Raw genomic sequence first — 15,891 nt, forward strand, 5'->3', positions numbered from 1 at the left:
CAGAAACTGCAGAACCAAACTTTCAGGATCAGATTTATTTTCTAATAAAACAATTAACTTTGAATATGAAAACACAGAGTCCCCTAAAAACATAAAAAAATAGAGATGTTGATTTACTTTACTTTGTTTATTAGAGTATTCATTGCATAACATATATACACAAACTTCATCGTACTGATAGAAACAAAAACATTAAACATTACAAAATTCAAGTTTTATAATGAATTATGGATCTCTTAAAGTGGCTTTGCTACTGCTGCTGCTGCTGCTGCTGCCACAGGAGCAGCATTCATCTTGTCTTCTGGAATCTGTACAGAATGTACAATCAAATTAACTTTCACCTTAAAGTCATGTTTATAATGTATATCTTTTTCAACTTAGACTAGTTGCCACATACATGTCAAGTGCACAGTAAACTAGATCTACATGTCCATTTAAAGTTAAGGCTAATTTGAATGAAAAAAACGACCCAGCATTCTGCAAGTCTACATTTTCAACAAAGCTTTTCAACAGTTTCCTCCTTTGTTAATTTTTGCAGCAATCTCTCCCTGTATGCAATTCAAGTAAATTGCAGTTTACGTGTCAACTGTAGTGTGTTATCTTATCCATTGGTGTGTTTTGAGTCTTATAGGTGAGATGTGCAGATGATCTCAGGTGCAGTAATCTGGTCTTTAGCTAATTTCCCATCATCCTCTGGAGGAGGCGTGGAGGCCCATGGCCATCGGAACCTGGAAGTCATGAGGAGAGCTGCATTATTCAGGCTGAATATACACAATGATTTTCATCCTGCTAATGTTTTAATATAATATATACAGTATACATGTAGATCCTGCATCCTATATTTTTGGGATATATTTTTTAAATATATACATTTAAACAGCCAGTCTTTTAATGTTCTAATCATGTGTTGTGGGCTAAGCTGTAAAGATTAAAGCTCTGCTGGCATTGTTTTTTCCCTCAGTGTTGGTAGGCCTACTGCCTTATCTGCTTATTTTCCCAAAAAGTATTAAATAAAACTAACCAACACACCTATGGCAATTAAACCTTTTCTGATTCTGAGTCTTCTGATATATTGCTTTGTAGATGTGTATTTTCTTTCACTTTATTTCAAAGACCAATAATCCTATTTGTAGACTACATTCTTCCAATGTTAAACACATGAAGACTGAAATGACTGTGCAGACTGACCGCTGTACGGGCGGCATCTGCTCAATGGTGTCGATCAGAGGCTGTCTGAAAGTCTCGGGCAGGAAGAAGCAGACCAGAACACTGAGCAGCGACAGACAACCCACGATGATCCACGGCAGGAACTGATTGAACACAGCTGGAGACAAAACCAGACCATATCAGTGAGCTCATACATTGTCCCATTAAAGGGTCACTTTATCCAAATCACAAAAAATCAACCAGATAAAACCAAAGAATTTAGATGTATTCATATTTAACTGAGGTTACCTGAAAAAACGAAGAACTAACACTTTAAAAGAGGCAGGACAGAAAGCATCACAAGGGCAAAAGTGCAGTGTAACTACGCTACATGTTGATTTATTAACAGATGGAGTCTATGTAAAATCAGAAATTCAGCACCTCTGTAGCCCAGATCTAATGATCCTTTATTTCATAACCACATATTAACACCGCTGCTTTTTACAATGGAAGCAGGATCAGGCTCCTTAGATTCATTTGTGTTTTCGTTGAAAATTCATGGACACCCCTAATATACTCTATAACCTCCACAGTGTGATTGATTGATTGATTGAAAAGTTTATTAACAGCTTGTATATTGGGTACAGTACAGTACAGCTCAAAACATACAATTGTTAAGGGGATGCAGACCAGAGAAAGACTTTCGTCTTGTTTACATCAGGGTCCCCCATTTCCAATTCATCATATAATTTAAGACATATAAGACATATTTGACATACAGATGGCTTATTTACAATTTACATACAGGTGGTTTTTTACATACAGATGGCTTATTTACAATTTTCATTTTAGATTTCGTTCTAATACATCCTAACCGGACATTTAAGACATACCAAGTCTACAGATATACAGTTAGTAACAGAGTCTAAAATGCGAGTATATACATAGATGGGGGGGGAAGCTGTCCATTGTACGACAGGTTGAGATTTGTACCATTACCGGGGCCAGTTTTGCAATGCTCTCCCCCGAAGGTGCTCTTTAGAGGTTTTGAAAGTAAGTATAGTTTTACTATGTGATGTATGTAGTTGAAGGTCTCACCCAGCTGCAGCAGATATGGGGAAACAGAGGAGCCCACTCTGGAGAACATGGCAGAAGAAGACATGGCTGTGTTTCTGATGACTGTGGGAGACAGCTCACTAGTGAACATGTACAACACAGCGATGCCGGCCAGAATCCCAAATTTACCCAGCAGCACCAGGGTCAGAGTGATAGCTGGATTACCTGCAGGGAAAAGGGCGGTACATTATTGATGAGGGTAAAATAAGTTATTGTATATATGAACCAATTGACTGTTAATTCAAAGTTATTTCTCAATAATACCATAACTAGGCATAGCAGGCCATCAAGAGTTGTTTGTCTTGAAATGTGTGGTGTGCATGGGGCTGAAATAAAAGGGATGTTTTGTATAGTGTTGTTTAAAGCCTTTTAAATTCCACCCAGCTAAAATTCAAGCAATAGAATAAACCCTGCTTACATGTAATTGTTACATGCTAGGATTGGTGAACAGGTTTGTAAACAACTCTGATTTAAGAGACCTTAAAGAATTGGCGTTGCACATTTTTTATGAGGAATTAAATACATTTAAAGGTCCCATGACATGGCCATTTCTACTGATCATAATTCCATTGTTGAGGTCTACTATAATAGATTTACATTGTTCAATGTTCAAAAATCACATTGGTTTTCTCATACAGCATCTCTGTATAGTATGTGTATTCACTCTCTGTCCTACACGCCTTGTTGGAGCTCCTGGCCCCCACTCCCTATGAGCCCACTGTGCTCTGATTGGTCAGCTCGCCCACTCTGTTCTGATTAGTCAACCACCGTTACAGAGGAACATCAGTGTTTATGTGTTACAATGGCGTTTGTTAGCAACCAGAAAATGACACCAGTAATGACAAACAGATGAGAAAGCTGCGTGGGGTCTGGGTGCCGTGTTGGCGGGACATTGTGGGGCTCGCTGCTCTGCCCTTTGAGGCTCGAGGAGCGGACAGTGTGAGCTGGATTACTGGTGTCGTTTCCTGGCTGCTGCGTGGGGTCTGCGAGACAGCGAGACACCGCGGAACTCAGCCTGAGCACACACACACACACTCACAGCTCCGCAGAGCTGTGGCTGAGAAAAGATAAGGCTGAGTGAGTGTGAGTGTGTTTGTGTGCGAAGATCCGCACAGCACCACGGCTGAGAAAAGATAAGGCTGAGTGAGTGTGTGTGTGTGTGTGTGTGTGTGTGTGTGTGTGTGTGTGTGTGTGTGTGTGTGTGTGTGTGTGTGTGTGTGTGTGTGTGTGTGTGTGTGTGTGTGTGTGGAGCCGTTACGTCACTATGACCGTTACGTCACTATGACCAGGAAGAACAAAATGGAAATAGAAAAATCTCCAACAAGGCGTTCTGGGGCAGCATAGACAGGTATTTTCTGTGTTAGAGTTTTACTCGCTACAGGGTGTACTTTGAGGGTTTATGACTGTAGACCGTTTACATGCAGAAAAAGCTACATAACACACAAGGGGACGGGTAATAACCGGAAAAGCATGTCATGGGAACTTTAACACATGTGTCAGACCTAAAGGAAAAAGCGTTTTGGTGAGTAACACTGAATGTAAACACTGAATGTAAACATGTTTTTTTCATCAGCAGTGTAGGAGTTTAGCTAGCTTGTGCTGGTCCTACTCACTGTCCAGAGTGATCTGAATGAGAAGCAGAGCTAGCGCCCCGAGCAGGGTGAAGCTGATACAGGACAGACGGCGAGGAAGAGTGCGTACCACCAGCCAGCTGGCAGTGTATGCTGGGAGCTCTACAGCCGTTAGCAGGAAATAGTTCAGGAAGGGGTTGCCATAGAGAGAAGACATGTTGAAGGAGATTCCGAAAAAGCTAACATTTAAAGAAAACCTGCAAACAACAAGAAAACAAGACTTCAGTGTTCACACCCCCTAGAGGCTGAAGTCTTGATCACAGCAGTAAGATTACAGCAACAATATGACATGTGTGGACAGAGCAAACAGCACACTGTTAAAGCTGTAGGTGTGGTGGTGGAGCTAAAATGTAATGTAAGAATTGTCCTGGTTTGTCAAGCGATAATAACACAGTACATTATGTGTAAACTGCATCTTGTTTCTGGATGGGCGAACCAGTCCACTTTGCTATTTCTATCGCTAGCAGCACAGTAAGTAAGGTCTGGAATTTCAGGTTAAATTCTTGAAATGTAAAAGGGCTTTTACTTACCAGATGATCCACAGCATTAGTGTAACATTTCGAATGTTTGCTGTCTTCAGCAGGTCCAGGATGCTCGTAGACTCTACCTTCTCACTTGTTTCTTTTTCAACCTGAGGAGAGTCAGAAACTGCAGTACAATGTCCATCATAGATAATTTTGAGTAGAATAGAGCTGAGGTTTGAGGTTCTTACGTTGGCTGGGATAAAGATGACATATGGAGCTTCAACACGGTTATGGAGAGCCGCTGACCTCAGCAGGAGTTCTGCTTCCTGGAAACGGCCATGAGATACTAACCAGCGAGGGGACTCTGGAATCAGCCTGGTGGACAGATGTATGAAAATGTTTTGTTAGAAATAGGAGAAGGACCCAAGTTCACTCTGGGTAATCCATCTGTGTGTTTTACAGACTTTATCAAGCTATGGTGGGAAAGATCAAGGCATCCACCCAAGTCAGAAATTATCTGACCAATGGCGCATGACGAACAGTTTGGTAAAAATGATCACGCTCCTAAACACAGGACATTAACCTTGTGCCTTGGGCCTGGCTTTAAGTTAAGTAAGTTACGTTTTCTTAGTATGGGCACAACCACGCTTGAACTGGGTTTTAAGTTGCCCTTTCATCAACTTGACCCAGACGAATGTCAGACTTATATTAAAAAATGGTTTACCTGAAAACTGATTTATCAAATGGTTCACAAGCTGTAAATATATCTTGATAGTTAACTGAGGTCTTACCACCAGAAGGGGAGACAGACCAGGCCGGGCACAGCCATGGTCAGGGACAGGTGTCTCCAGCTGCTCACCAGGTAGGCAGTGACAGGCAGCAGCAGCGTAGCAATCACGTAGACGCAAGGCAAGCAGAGGCTGCAGAAGATAACTCTCGTCGAACCCATCAAGAGCTCTGAACCTGTGAAGGAAATGTTTCAAATGAGTCAGGCAATGACATTCCTGTCCACAATGGACTTTTCTTTTGTAGTTTTTCAGACAGCAGTCACAGTGTAGTAATAATGAAAAAGCCATACCCAGTACAAACGCAGCAATGAAGCTGGTGATTTGACCCATGCCCAGCATGAAGAAGAGCACGATGAAGACGGGCCAGGATGGCACGAAGGCCACAGCGCTGCTGAAGAGGCTCAGCACGAAGATGGCACCAAACAGAACAGGCTTCCTGCCAAACCTAAAGTACAAAGAACAGAGACAAAAGTACAAATATATTGGTGGTTGCTAGCACGATGGTCGTCTTAGTTCAAGGCAAATTATGAAAGCTTCATGTTTTTGAATTTGCATGGATATGTATTTGTAGGTTTCTAGATTTCAGGACGGTCAGCTAACTCAACTTCTTAAACTTCTTCAATTTGTTTTGCCATTGCTTCCTTATTCATGGAGTGGATAGAGATAGCATAGCTCAAAGTGGTAGCTTAGCTAACAGCAAAACATAGCTAAACTTAGGCAAAACGTTCTACCTCTGCATCAGCTGAGGGGAGCGGCATACAGTAACTGTTTGAATTGAAAGTGCAAAGTACCGGTCAGAGATCTGTCCAGAGATGAAGCATCCAAAGAGTCCTCCTAGGAAGTAGAAAAGCGAGGTCAGAGGCTGTTTCCACTGGTCACTGCACACCAGGTTGAACTGAAAGACAAAGCGACATGTGGAAAATATGCAGCAGAAATGTAAATATAAACTGGAGTAAAACTGCAGGAATCAACACCGAAATACTTGGAGAACACAGAATAATACAACAAACTTTTTTAAAAACTACTAAATACTACAAAAACTAAAGAGATCCGCTGGTCACAACCACCTCATCTACTGTATCTGTGCTCAATTGTTCTGTTCCTGTACTGGTTATTTTGATTATCTTCTGTATGTCCTGACTCTCTTAAGCTTTAGAGTTCGATCTAAGCTTCTGAACCCCTCTTCTCTCTCAACTAGTTCTTCCTCTGAGTCCTCTCCTCTTTCATCCAAGGTGCAAGGTGCAAGGTCTTCCAGTGTTGAGCTTCACAGATTGTGATCCTTCAGGAAGGATACTCTTAGAGACAATCCCTATTTCTGATCCTCTCAGAACTGCTCTGTGAGTCTCTTAAGAGGGAGGTTTCCTAACATCCACCTTTTCAGATGCTGGCAGTTTTCCTCAAAAGTCTTGCATCTCTGAGCACAGCCCATCAGCACCCATCTACTTTAGGCTCCTTAAGTGTCTCTTTGGTAACCCTAATCTGAGAGATGGTCCTCCAGTGTTCGGTTCTTCAGAAGGCTTTCAAGTTTCCTCCTTAGCACGCTGCTGGTTTGAACAGCCTCAAATTTACTTGGTTTTGGTTTCATCAGTTTGTCAATATTTGGGTTTTTCTCCTCACTGTCATCATGCTGAGCTTTTACTTCCCTGTGCAAATGATGAGTTGCCCACCAATGATATCCCTATGCCTCACATATGGCTGTTGATGTCCTGCTTGCCTTTAATTTCTGTTTTTTAAATGTTCTGTTCTAACTCAGGCAGTCCCAGCACTCTTAAAGACCAATACAAAAGTAATAACAAACTGCATTACTTCTACACACTTGCGAACATTAGCTAGATGTTCTTAAAATGTACATTCCGTTAACTCTGAAAGCTTTTCAAAGGACCTGACTTTGAAAATATTGCTTTTCTTAGGTGTTGATGAACATGAAATTCGACATCTGAGGCAAATCAATGATCCGAGGCCAATGAGACAGGTCACCTATTAGTGTTTTACAGACAGAATTGACTGGACTGGATACACATATAACAATTTCGAAGTCTAAACATTAACAAACAGACGGAGGAAAGTGGTGTTGGTGTAAATTCCACAGCATCAGTAACTCAGTACCTCGCTGACTACAGTAGACTTGTAGTGCTCTGTACTGTAGGTCCATCCGTCTTTACAGCCCTCCCTCTTCAGGCTGGACATGAGGACTTCTGCACTGGACTGGTTAATCCAGTTCAGGGCAGGTTTGCCTCCGACCGCAGACAGGTTCTGCACCAGGTCCAGCTCATACCGGCTACAACTGCTCCTCTCCGGCCGCCCTCCTGCCACCTGCTGACCAGGAAATCATTATGTCTAACTTGCTGCAACAACAGGAGGTATGCTGCACTCAAACAGATCTGTTTTAACCGACTGGTTCTGACCTGCACAGGGAGCACAGCCCCAAAGCTGTATAGTAAATAATTAGCGGACTGCGTTTCCAAATATTAGAAAATCCTTAGCTTGTACACAGAAATCTGCAATGTTGTGTCTCAGCATTCAACTAGATAAAAAATGTCATTAGTTTAGCTACAAATGATTTATTACTGTCCTGCAGAGGGTAACATGTGGAACTGATAAAATAGATACAACTTCATTTTTTTAACAAGTTAGTTTATTCATCAAACAAGACACATTCAACCAACTCAAAATACTTAACTTTAACCTGAAAACAAAGCAGCGGCATGCTAACATTCTAAGTAAAGAAAAAGTAGCTAGCTTTGTATTAAATGGAATTTGTTTAATCAGTTTATGTCTTTTGGGTTGTAGAAAATGTTCTAATTGCATTAAAAGATAATAAATCCATTGATTAAATAAAGATGGTAACATTTAAATAATGAAAATCACATGGAATCCATCATTCTTTTTACTTAATTAAAAATCTTCGGAATCATTTTGATCAGGCTTGTTTCTGACCTGTACTGGGATGCTGGCTAGGATCCAGTCCTCGCTCAGGTTGCTGTGGGCAGGGATGTGGCAGTGGTGTGATGGCGTGGCCAACAGGAAGACGACGGACAGGAGGTGGTATCCCCCTGGGATTGAGGTGAGACAGAGCAGGAGGAAGACTCTTTTCTGGAACGGGCCCCAAGTCCCCAGGAACGACACTGACTCCTCGTAGTCCTGCATTTTCCTTACTTATACTCTTTTCTGTTTGACTCTAACTACTTGAGTAACTGACATTCACGCTGATTGTAAATGCACAAAGAAGATACAATAGTTTTAAAACTACTTTTCAATATATAGCCACAACTGCCAAAGTACTGCTTTTACAATATGTGTCAAAATGACAGATAAATGGGCATCATTAAAACATAAATATAATATCCTCTGTTACTACAAGTACAATGACTGCATCTCCCAACTATAAATAGTACAGTAAGTAAAAATATTTGGACTATGTTAATACAAAAAGGCGTCTTATACTCCTGTTTCGGCAGTTGTTAGCTTCTCTCTGCAGGATCTCTCTGAAGATTTTAAACCTCATTTATTCCAGACAACACAACAAAAACTCCTCCTCCTCTTCCTCCTCCTTCTCCTCCTCCCAAAGTCTGAGCTCATAGTATACTAACTACTTGTTGCAACTCCTCATGTTAGAAAAAAACTCACAGTTTACAGATAATAGACAGAGAGAGAGCAGGTTGGGAAGAAACACTGTGTCTCCTTTAAAGGGTAAACGTGAAGCTTATGTGACGTGCTTTTGAAAAAAATACGTAGATTTTTTCTATGTTCTATTTATGAATTTGACTTTTGCAGATTATCATCAAAAATAGAGTTAAAGTTCTTATTATTTAGTTGGAATGCTGATACAGCATTCCAACTATCTGTTATTCGACGCACGAAATTCTTTATTATTCCGCCGGGTTATTCTGCACCTCTTCTTCTCCCACATTCCACATCGCAGAAACTCCGTTCAAACATCAAAACGTTCAGCTCGGTCGGGAATCGATGGCTATTACTTTTCTCATTCATAACTTTCATAATTCCAGAGATACATCCCATAATTCATCAAATGTTTTACATTGAAGTCAATGGAGAAACTCTTCAGACTTGAAAAATCTTCATGCGACTTCAACTGCTAACTGTTCCTTCATACTTTCACACAACTTTTCATTTCATTTCATTTCAAACCTTTATTTATCCAGATTGTCCCTTGAGATCATAGATCTCTTTTTCAAGGGAGACCTGCAGCAATTAGGTTCCACATGAAACATAAAACAACATAAAACAATAGAGGATATCATACAACATATTTGTATTTATAGACTATTTAAATCTGATTCATACTTTTAGAGATATTAAACATTGTTCAGACCTTGGTAAAGAGGCCTTCTTCAGATTTTAGAGTGCGTGATGTCACAGCTAGAGTGGAGGACAGATTTCATTTTGCCTTCATATTTTCTTAAACCTGCCATAATTCCCAAACCCTACATTCCTGAGACATAATTGTTCATGAGAAACATAGGAAAACATCTCGTAGCTTGAAAAATAAAAAAGAATTAAGCAAAAGAATTAAACAAAATGCCTCTTGAGGGCATGAAGTGACAAAAACTTTCAACATGTCTCCATTAAACCCCATTGTAAGTTCAGCCTCATATTTCCCCACCACAGCAGCCGCACACCATTAGTTAATCTGCCAAAAAGGCCACATTATTAACCCGAAAGTACACAAAAAGTACACTTCAGATGCTCAAGTTCCTTGACATGCTTCACGCTTTGAAATTTCACTGATATCTGTTACGGTTCTTCAGCAAAACGTTCACATGTAAGAGGTTTATCTCTCATTCAGAACTGGGGTTACGTATTGTAACCCAGCTTCTATGAGTATAGGCGCAGCCCTCTAAGGCTATCGCTATTGGGTAATCCCACTGCGCATGCGCAGCACTGACAGACTTAATCCACGCCCACCTATGACGTGGGCCCCACCTACGGCCTCACTTCCGTATAAATAGGAAGTATGCCCGTCAATCTGCTCCCACACAAACAGCTTTTCTTCAGCTATTCGCGGAGCCAGTGGGGCCCGAACCTTAGAGGGCTGCGCCTATACTCATAGAAGCTGGGTTACAATACGTAACCCCAGTTCTATTTCGTATAAGGCTTCGCCCTCTAAGGCTATCGCTATTGGGTTAAGGGCGAAGCAGGATGTAGTCCACGCCCCACTGGTCCGTCCGTTACCAGAAGTACAAAAACACATCTACTCAATTAATAACCCATGCGTAAAGGAGCATCACAGTCCCTGGAAATGTAGCATTTAAAAAGTAGAGATACAAAAATCCCACTTGTTAAAACGATAAAAGAGGGGAAAAAGGGGCAGCTCTCTCAGTGCCGACAGGTAGGAGAGAGGGCACACCGTTCAGTCTCCGACATTACTCAATCTGACAGGACACTGAGTACTGAATGAGTAAGAGAGGAATGGGAGACATCCCTCAAATAAAAACGAATAAAAGAACAGGGGGAAGACCAAGATGCCGCAGTGCAAATGTCTTCCACTGTCATTCCTCCGTGCAAAGCCGTAGAGGTTGAAATTCCTCTGATGCTGTGCGCTTTGATGTTTTCCGGGGGATCCACCCCAGAGGAGACATACGCCTGTGACACAGCCTCACACAACCAGTGTGACAGGCGCTGTACAGACAGAGGCTGCCCTATTGAGTGCTCTCTGTGATGCACAAACAGGCGCTGGGACCTACGCAACGTGGCTGTGCGTGCAGTATAGCATGACAGCGCACGTACGGGACAGAGGAGATGAGATGTGGCTTCTTCCTCCGATGAGTGAGGAGGAGGGAAGAAACCATCCAAAGTTATCACTCTCGATCTAAAAGAGCTTGTGATAACCTTTGGCATAAAAGCCGGGTTAGGGCGCAAAACAGCTGAGCTGCCATCTCCTTGGATCTGGAGGCATGACGGAGCCACAGAGAGAGCAGACAAATCACTCACCATTTTAGCTGATGTTAGGGCCAAGAGCAGAGCTAGTTTGGCTGACAAGAACTTCAGGGGGACCTGATTTAAAGGTTCGAATGGAGCTTTACTCAGTGCGCGTAACACCAACGCCAAATCCCATTGAGGAGCCAAAGCGCGTGACACCGGTCTGAGTCTCTGTACTCCCCGTAGAAAGCGTGTTGTCAGAGGGTGACTAAACACCGTACTGACACCAAACCCTACGTGGCAAGATGAAATGGCAGCAGCGTACGTTTTGACCATGCTATAAGCCAAATTCCTGTCTAGTAAAGTCTGGAGGAACGACAGCATGTGAGGCAGGGGGCACGTAACGGGGTCCAGGCTTTTCCCTACACACCAGCGCTGGAACGCTGCCCATTTGGCTGTGTAGGATGCTCTGGTGGACGCCGCCCTTGAACCCTGAATGGTACTGATAACATTTTTAGAGAGGCCCATCCCCTCTAAATGTTCCCGTTCAGGGGCCATGCCCACAAACTTTGGCCCAATAATGGGTGACCGCTGATCGCTCCCTCCACCTGGGAGAGAGCGTCTGTGAACACCGCTGTGTGTGACGTCACTCTGCCCAGGGGAACCCCCACTGACAGGACGTGGAGATTTTTCCAATAGGCTAAATCCGAACCCACGGAAGGGGGAATGTACACCATGCGTCTCTTCTGCCTCACGGGGTCGATGTGCAGGCGAATAAACCACCTCTGGAGTCTCCTCATGTGAAGGAGTCCCAGAGGGATCACCACGTGACCAGCTGACATCATGCCCAACAGCTGCATCACGGAGAGGGCTGTCACCCACCCTGCGAGGTGTGACGTGTCGGAGGAGAGCTGTCACTTTCTCCACTCTCTGCTGTGAGAGTCGCGCTCTCATGAGGGCTGAGTTCAATTCCACTCCCAGATAAACGATAACCGGGGAGGGAAGAGGACAGCTCTTCTTCCAGTTGACAATGAAACCCAGGCTTGACAGATGAGATACAAGCTGTACCGTCTGTAAAGCAGCCTCCTCCTTGGAGCGAGCCAGCAACAGCAGGTCGTCCAGATAAAATAACACCCTCATCCCTCCTCTGTGTAGCGGCTCCAGAGCCGTCTCCACACACTTTGAAAAAGTGCGAGGAGCCAGGGAGTATCCGAACGGCAGTCGATTGAACTGGTACGAAATTCCCTGAAATGAAAAACGCAGGAATTTCCTGTGTTTCGGGATTATGGTTATGTGGAAGTAGGCATCCTTCAGGTCTATTGACGTAAACCAGTCCCCCTGGTGAACGTATTCCAGCACCTGTTTGATTGTCAGCATATGAAAAGGTCTTTTCATTATCACCCTGTTGAATGCTGACAGATCGAGGATGGGTCTCATTCCCCCGGTCTTTTTTGGGATAAGAAAATAACGGGAGTAAACCCCCGATTTTCTTCCCCTTGAGGAACCCTGGAAATCGCACTTTTTACCAGGAGTTCCTGCAGCTCCTCCTGGAGCGCAAGACACTGTTCTTGGGATGACAGGAGTGTTTCCTGAATCCCATTGAACTGCGGGGGGGGGGGAGGCGAATTGCAGAGAGTACCCTCTGCTGATCAGCCTGCTCATCCATCTGTCCATCAAACATATCCGCCGCCACTCTGAGCAATGCTCCGAGAGCGGGCAAACCTGTTCTTGTTGTGCTGTGGTAGTCATGGTGACGAGCCATGCCAGAGCCCTTGCCGCTGTTGCTCGTGAAGCAACCCAAGGGGGGCCCCGCCCGAAAGGGGGGCCCCGCCCGAAAGGGCTGCGACGGGGTCTCCACACACTGCATCTCACCCCGGCCTGAGGAATGAGCGGAGGTGTGTGCAGTGCTATTCACACAGCGCGTAATAACAGCCCTAGGCTCATTACGACCGTGTGAAGTAGGCACACATGGGACAGAGGAAAAACCGTGCTGCCTGCTAACCGACAGGCCAGAGGCAACAGGTTTACACGTCAAGCCCCGCTGTCTAATAACCGCCTGGTTATATACAGCTGGCTTGTGCAGCGAGCCCTGCCGCCTGCTAACCGACAGGTCAGAGGCAGCCTGCTCAAACGGCGAGTCCAGCTGTCTGTTAACCGACAGGTTACAAACAGCTGGTTTATGCAGCGAATCTTGCTGTCTGTTAACCGACAGATTAACAACAGCCGGCCTGACTAGTGTGGGGGAAATGTGAGAAACAGCTGCTACAGACACACTGTTGGAATTTTCAACATTTTATTCAAAATGTACTCCCGCACATCCCCCCCCAAAAAGTCACTTTCGGCTCTGCTTCCTCGGAGGCTCTCTCGGAGGCTCTCTCGGAGGAGCAGACCAGGAGCGGGGGTTCTTCGTTCCCCTCCGACTCGTCGCCTGGAGACCCTGTCTCTGTGGCGGAGGAGCGGAGACATGGGACGGTGCCCCCGCAGCCGCCGAAGGGCGATTCTGGCGCCGCTGCTGATCTCGCCGTTGCCCCGCGCTGCCCCTGCTGAGACTGTTGCAGGTGCTGCGGGCGCTGCTGTCGCTGCTGTTGCTGGGGACGTCTGTCCGGCTGAAGCCAGCCGACGTGACGCCGTATGTCGTCTGCCTGCTCCGATACAGACTTCATTGACTCCACCATGGTGTGGAACTGAGGTCCGAACAGTCCGTCCGGACTGACTGGAGCCTCTATCAGCTCCTTCCCTGCACCCTCCGGTATAGATCCCTGCTGTAGCCAGAGATACCGGTGGACCTGAGTCGCCCACGTCGCAATCCGCGCCTGCAAAACTGCGACTGCCGCGCTCAGGGTAAGTGCAGTGCTGGCCGCCTTACCGATCTCCTCAGCCTCCACTGAGGACATGGTGTCGGACTGCTCAGCTATACGAACCATGGAATTCACCAGCAACGCAATATTGTTTGCCGCCGCTGACGCCTGGTAAGCACACTGGTGCATCCGGTCGGTCTGTCGGGCGACAAACTGATCTCTGGAGGCAGTCAGCATGGGTCGCCGTCCGGCAACCGTGCTGGCCTGTTTAACTCCAAAGAACGTCGTGAGGCTCGGCTCCAGAGGTGGCACGGTCGGAAAACCCCTATCCGTAAATCCCTCCACCCTCGTGAGGGGAGCGTACGTGGATATCGGAGCCCTCAGTGTCCTGGGGTTCGGCGCCGCCCCCTCCTGGTACTTCCTAATGGGCGGGAAGCGTGGCCAGATCGGGTCACTCTTGACCCTCTGTGCCTGGGAGAACACCCCGGACATGTCATCCGAAAACGTGCTCTCCTGAGCTGGGGGAACGCGGAGATCTCGCCAGGCGGCTGCCTTAGAGATGATCTCCGGGAGTTCCTGGAGAATTCCGCCAATCGACGGCAGAGCCGTGACGGCGGAGAGAGAGACCACTGGTCCGTCTGCCGGACCTACACCGGGACCCCGCTCTGTCTCCTCCGTCCGGAGGAGAGAGAGGATGGGGGAACCACCTGGTGATCCATGAATGGAGGGGGCGTAGTCATCCGACTCGTGCCCTCCACTCGGATCCAGGAAATCCAGGGCCTCGTCCACAGAGTAAACCTCCGGGACTGCCCAATCATCCTCGACCGCAGCCGCAGCGAGAGCGTCCGCTCTCTGCTGCCTGAGGGCCAGAGGGAGCCGGGCACATAATGAGCATGACACCTGTGGGGCAAGAGCAGCTTTCGCATGCTCCAACCCCAAGCAGGACTCACACTGTGAGTGTTTGTCAAAACTCATTATGTAGCCCGCCTCACATGAAAGGCAGTTCCGGACGCAGCCCTGACTTACCTGCCCCATCTCCATCTTTCCACTAGAAACAAAGCTTTTACGTAAGGGAGGAATCTTTGTTTTACTAATGTACCTGCTACAGTGCTTCTGCTACTACGTGCTGAAGAAAAGTGGGAGCAGATTGACGGGCATACTTCCTATTTATACGGAAGTGAGGCCGTAGGTGGGGCCCACGTCATAGGTGGGCGTGGATTAAGTCTGTCAGTGCTGTGCATGCGCAGTGGGATTACCCAATAGCGATAGCCTTAGAGGGCGAAGCCTTATACGAAATAGAACAATGCAAATGCTCTCCTCTCACTGATTACTGCATGGAAACTGTTAAGGAATAATTCTTCTAGATATCTAACATTTTACTCTTTCATGTGTTATCTCCTTTAAGGAAAGGCCTTGGTGCCATATGTGTTGTTGTCACCAGTGTGTGACCGGGTCAACTTGACTGGCACGAAGGGTAATTGTTGTGGGAACACTGAGGCACTTCTTTATCGGTGTTTGTGGGCTCTAGGATGTGAAATCCTTGAGGCCATGAGTGTCGGACACAAATTCAGTGTTTAGTCTACTCCTTCAGAGATGTTGATTTCTCTCTGTGAACCAGTTAAAAGGTCTAGCATAGAGAGAGGTTCTTCAGAATTGACGTGGCAACTCTACCGTGTAGTCAGAACCTCTGACTCTTTGATTTGTGATGTGAATCCTCCGGCCGAATACTCTGAATAAACCCATCAGTGTTTGACATCAAAGCTCCAACTCTCACCGTGTCTCCTTCCTGAGTCGGTGACTCCATGCATTACTACACAGAAGTTTCCTCCACAGAAACCTCTGATCTCTGGACACGTCGTTAGCTCAAATATAAACACCTGTGTCATGGAACACGATGATGTCATAACTCCAACTGACATGCTCAGAGCAGCAAACTTCAGATAATGGTTAATGGTCCTGCCCTCAACAGCTCTACGTCAATTATGGGTTGTCATCATATGCCGTATCCATGGAAACGCATCCCTCGCCATAAAACACGATGTCGCTGTAACTCCAATGGACACGGTCC

General features: G+C 45.5%; 1 protein-coding gene across 2 annotated transcripts; it reads right to left on the bottom strand.

Moving 5' to 3' along the window:
* Window positions 1-259: 259 nt before the first annotated feature.
* On the bottom strand, window positions 260-8,471 carry LOC117481263 (solute carrier family 22 member 4-like). 2 transcript variants are annotated; one of them, XM_034128889.1, is made up of 12 exons: window positions 8,083-8,471; window positions 7,252-7,458; window positions 5,937-6,040; window positions 5,436-5,590; window positions 5,149-5,320; window positions 4,606-4,732; window positions 4,424-4,524; window positions 3,876-4,090; window positions 2,245-2,427; window positions 1,189-1,324; window positions 580-728; window positions 260-544 (listed from the first exon to the last, which is right to left on the bottom strand). In XM_034128889.1, exons 1-11 carry the CDS (start codon window positions 8,290-8,292, stop codon window positions 626-628), a joined length of 1,713 nt encoding a protein of 570 aa, XP_033984780.1. In that variant the 5' UTR covers window positions 8,293-8,471; the 3' UTR covers window positions 260-544; window positions 580-625. The 2 variants fall into 2 exon arrangements, with proteins under 2 accessions (XP_033984780.1, XP_033984781.1); XM_034128890.1 differs by having other exon boundaries at window positions 260-728; window positions 8,083-8,292.
* Between the last annotated feature and the right edge of the window lie 7,420 nt (window positions 8,472-15,891).

This window comes from Trematomus bernacchii, unplaced genomic scaffold (genome assembly GCF_902827165.1).
Source record: "Trematomus bernacchii unplaced genomic scaffold, fTreBer1.1, whole genome shotgun sequence".
Lineage (NCBI taxonomy): Eukaryota > Metazoa > Chordata > Actinopteri > Perciformes > Nototheniidae > Trematomus > Trematomus bernacchii.

Coding starts and splice junctions, on each gene's coding strand:
- LOC117481263 (XM_034128889.1), bottom strand. CDS start 8,292: ATGCAGGACTACGAGGAGTCAGTGTCGTTCCTGGGGACTTGGGGCCCG. Junction 5,321..5,435: donor CATTGCTGCGTTTGTACTGG/GTATGGCTTTTT, acceptor TTTCCTTCACAG/GTTCAGAGCTCTTGATGGGT. Junction 4,525..4,605: donor TCATCTTTATCCCAGCCAAC/GTAAGAACCTCA, acceptor GACTCTCCTCAG/GTTGAAAAAGAAACAAGTGA.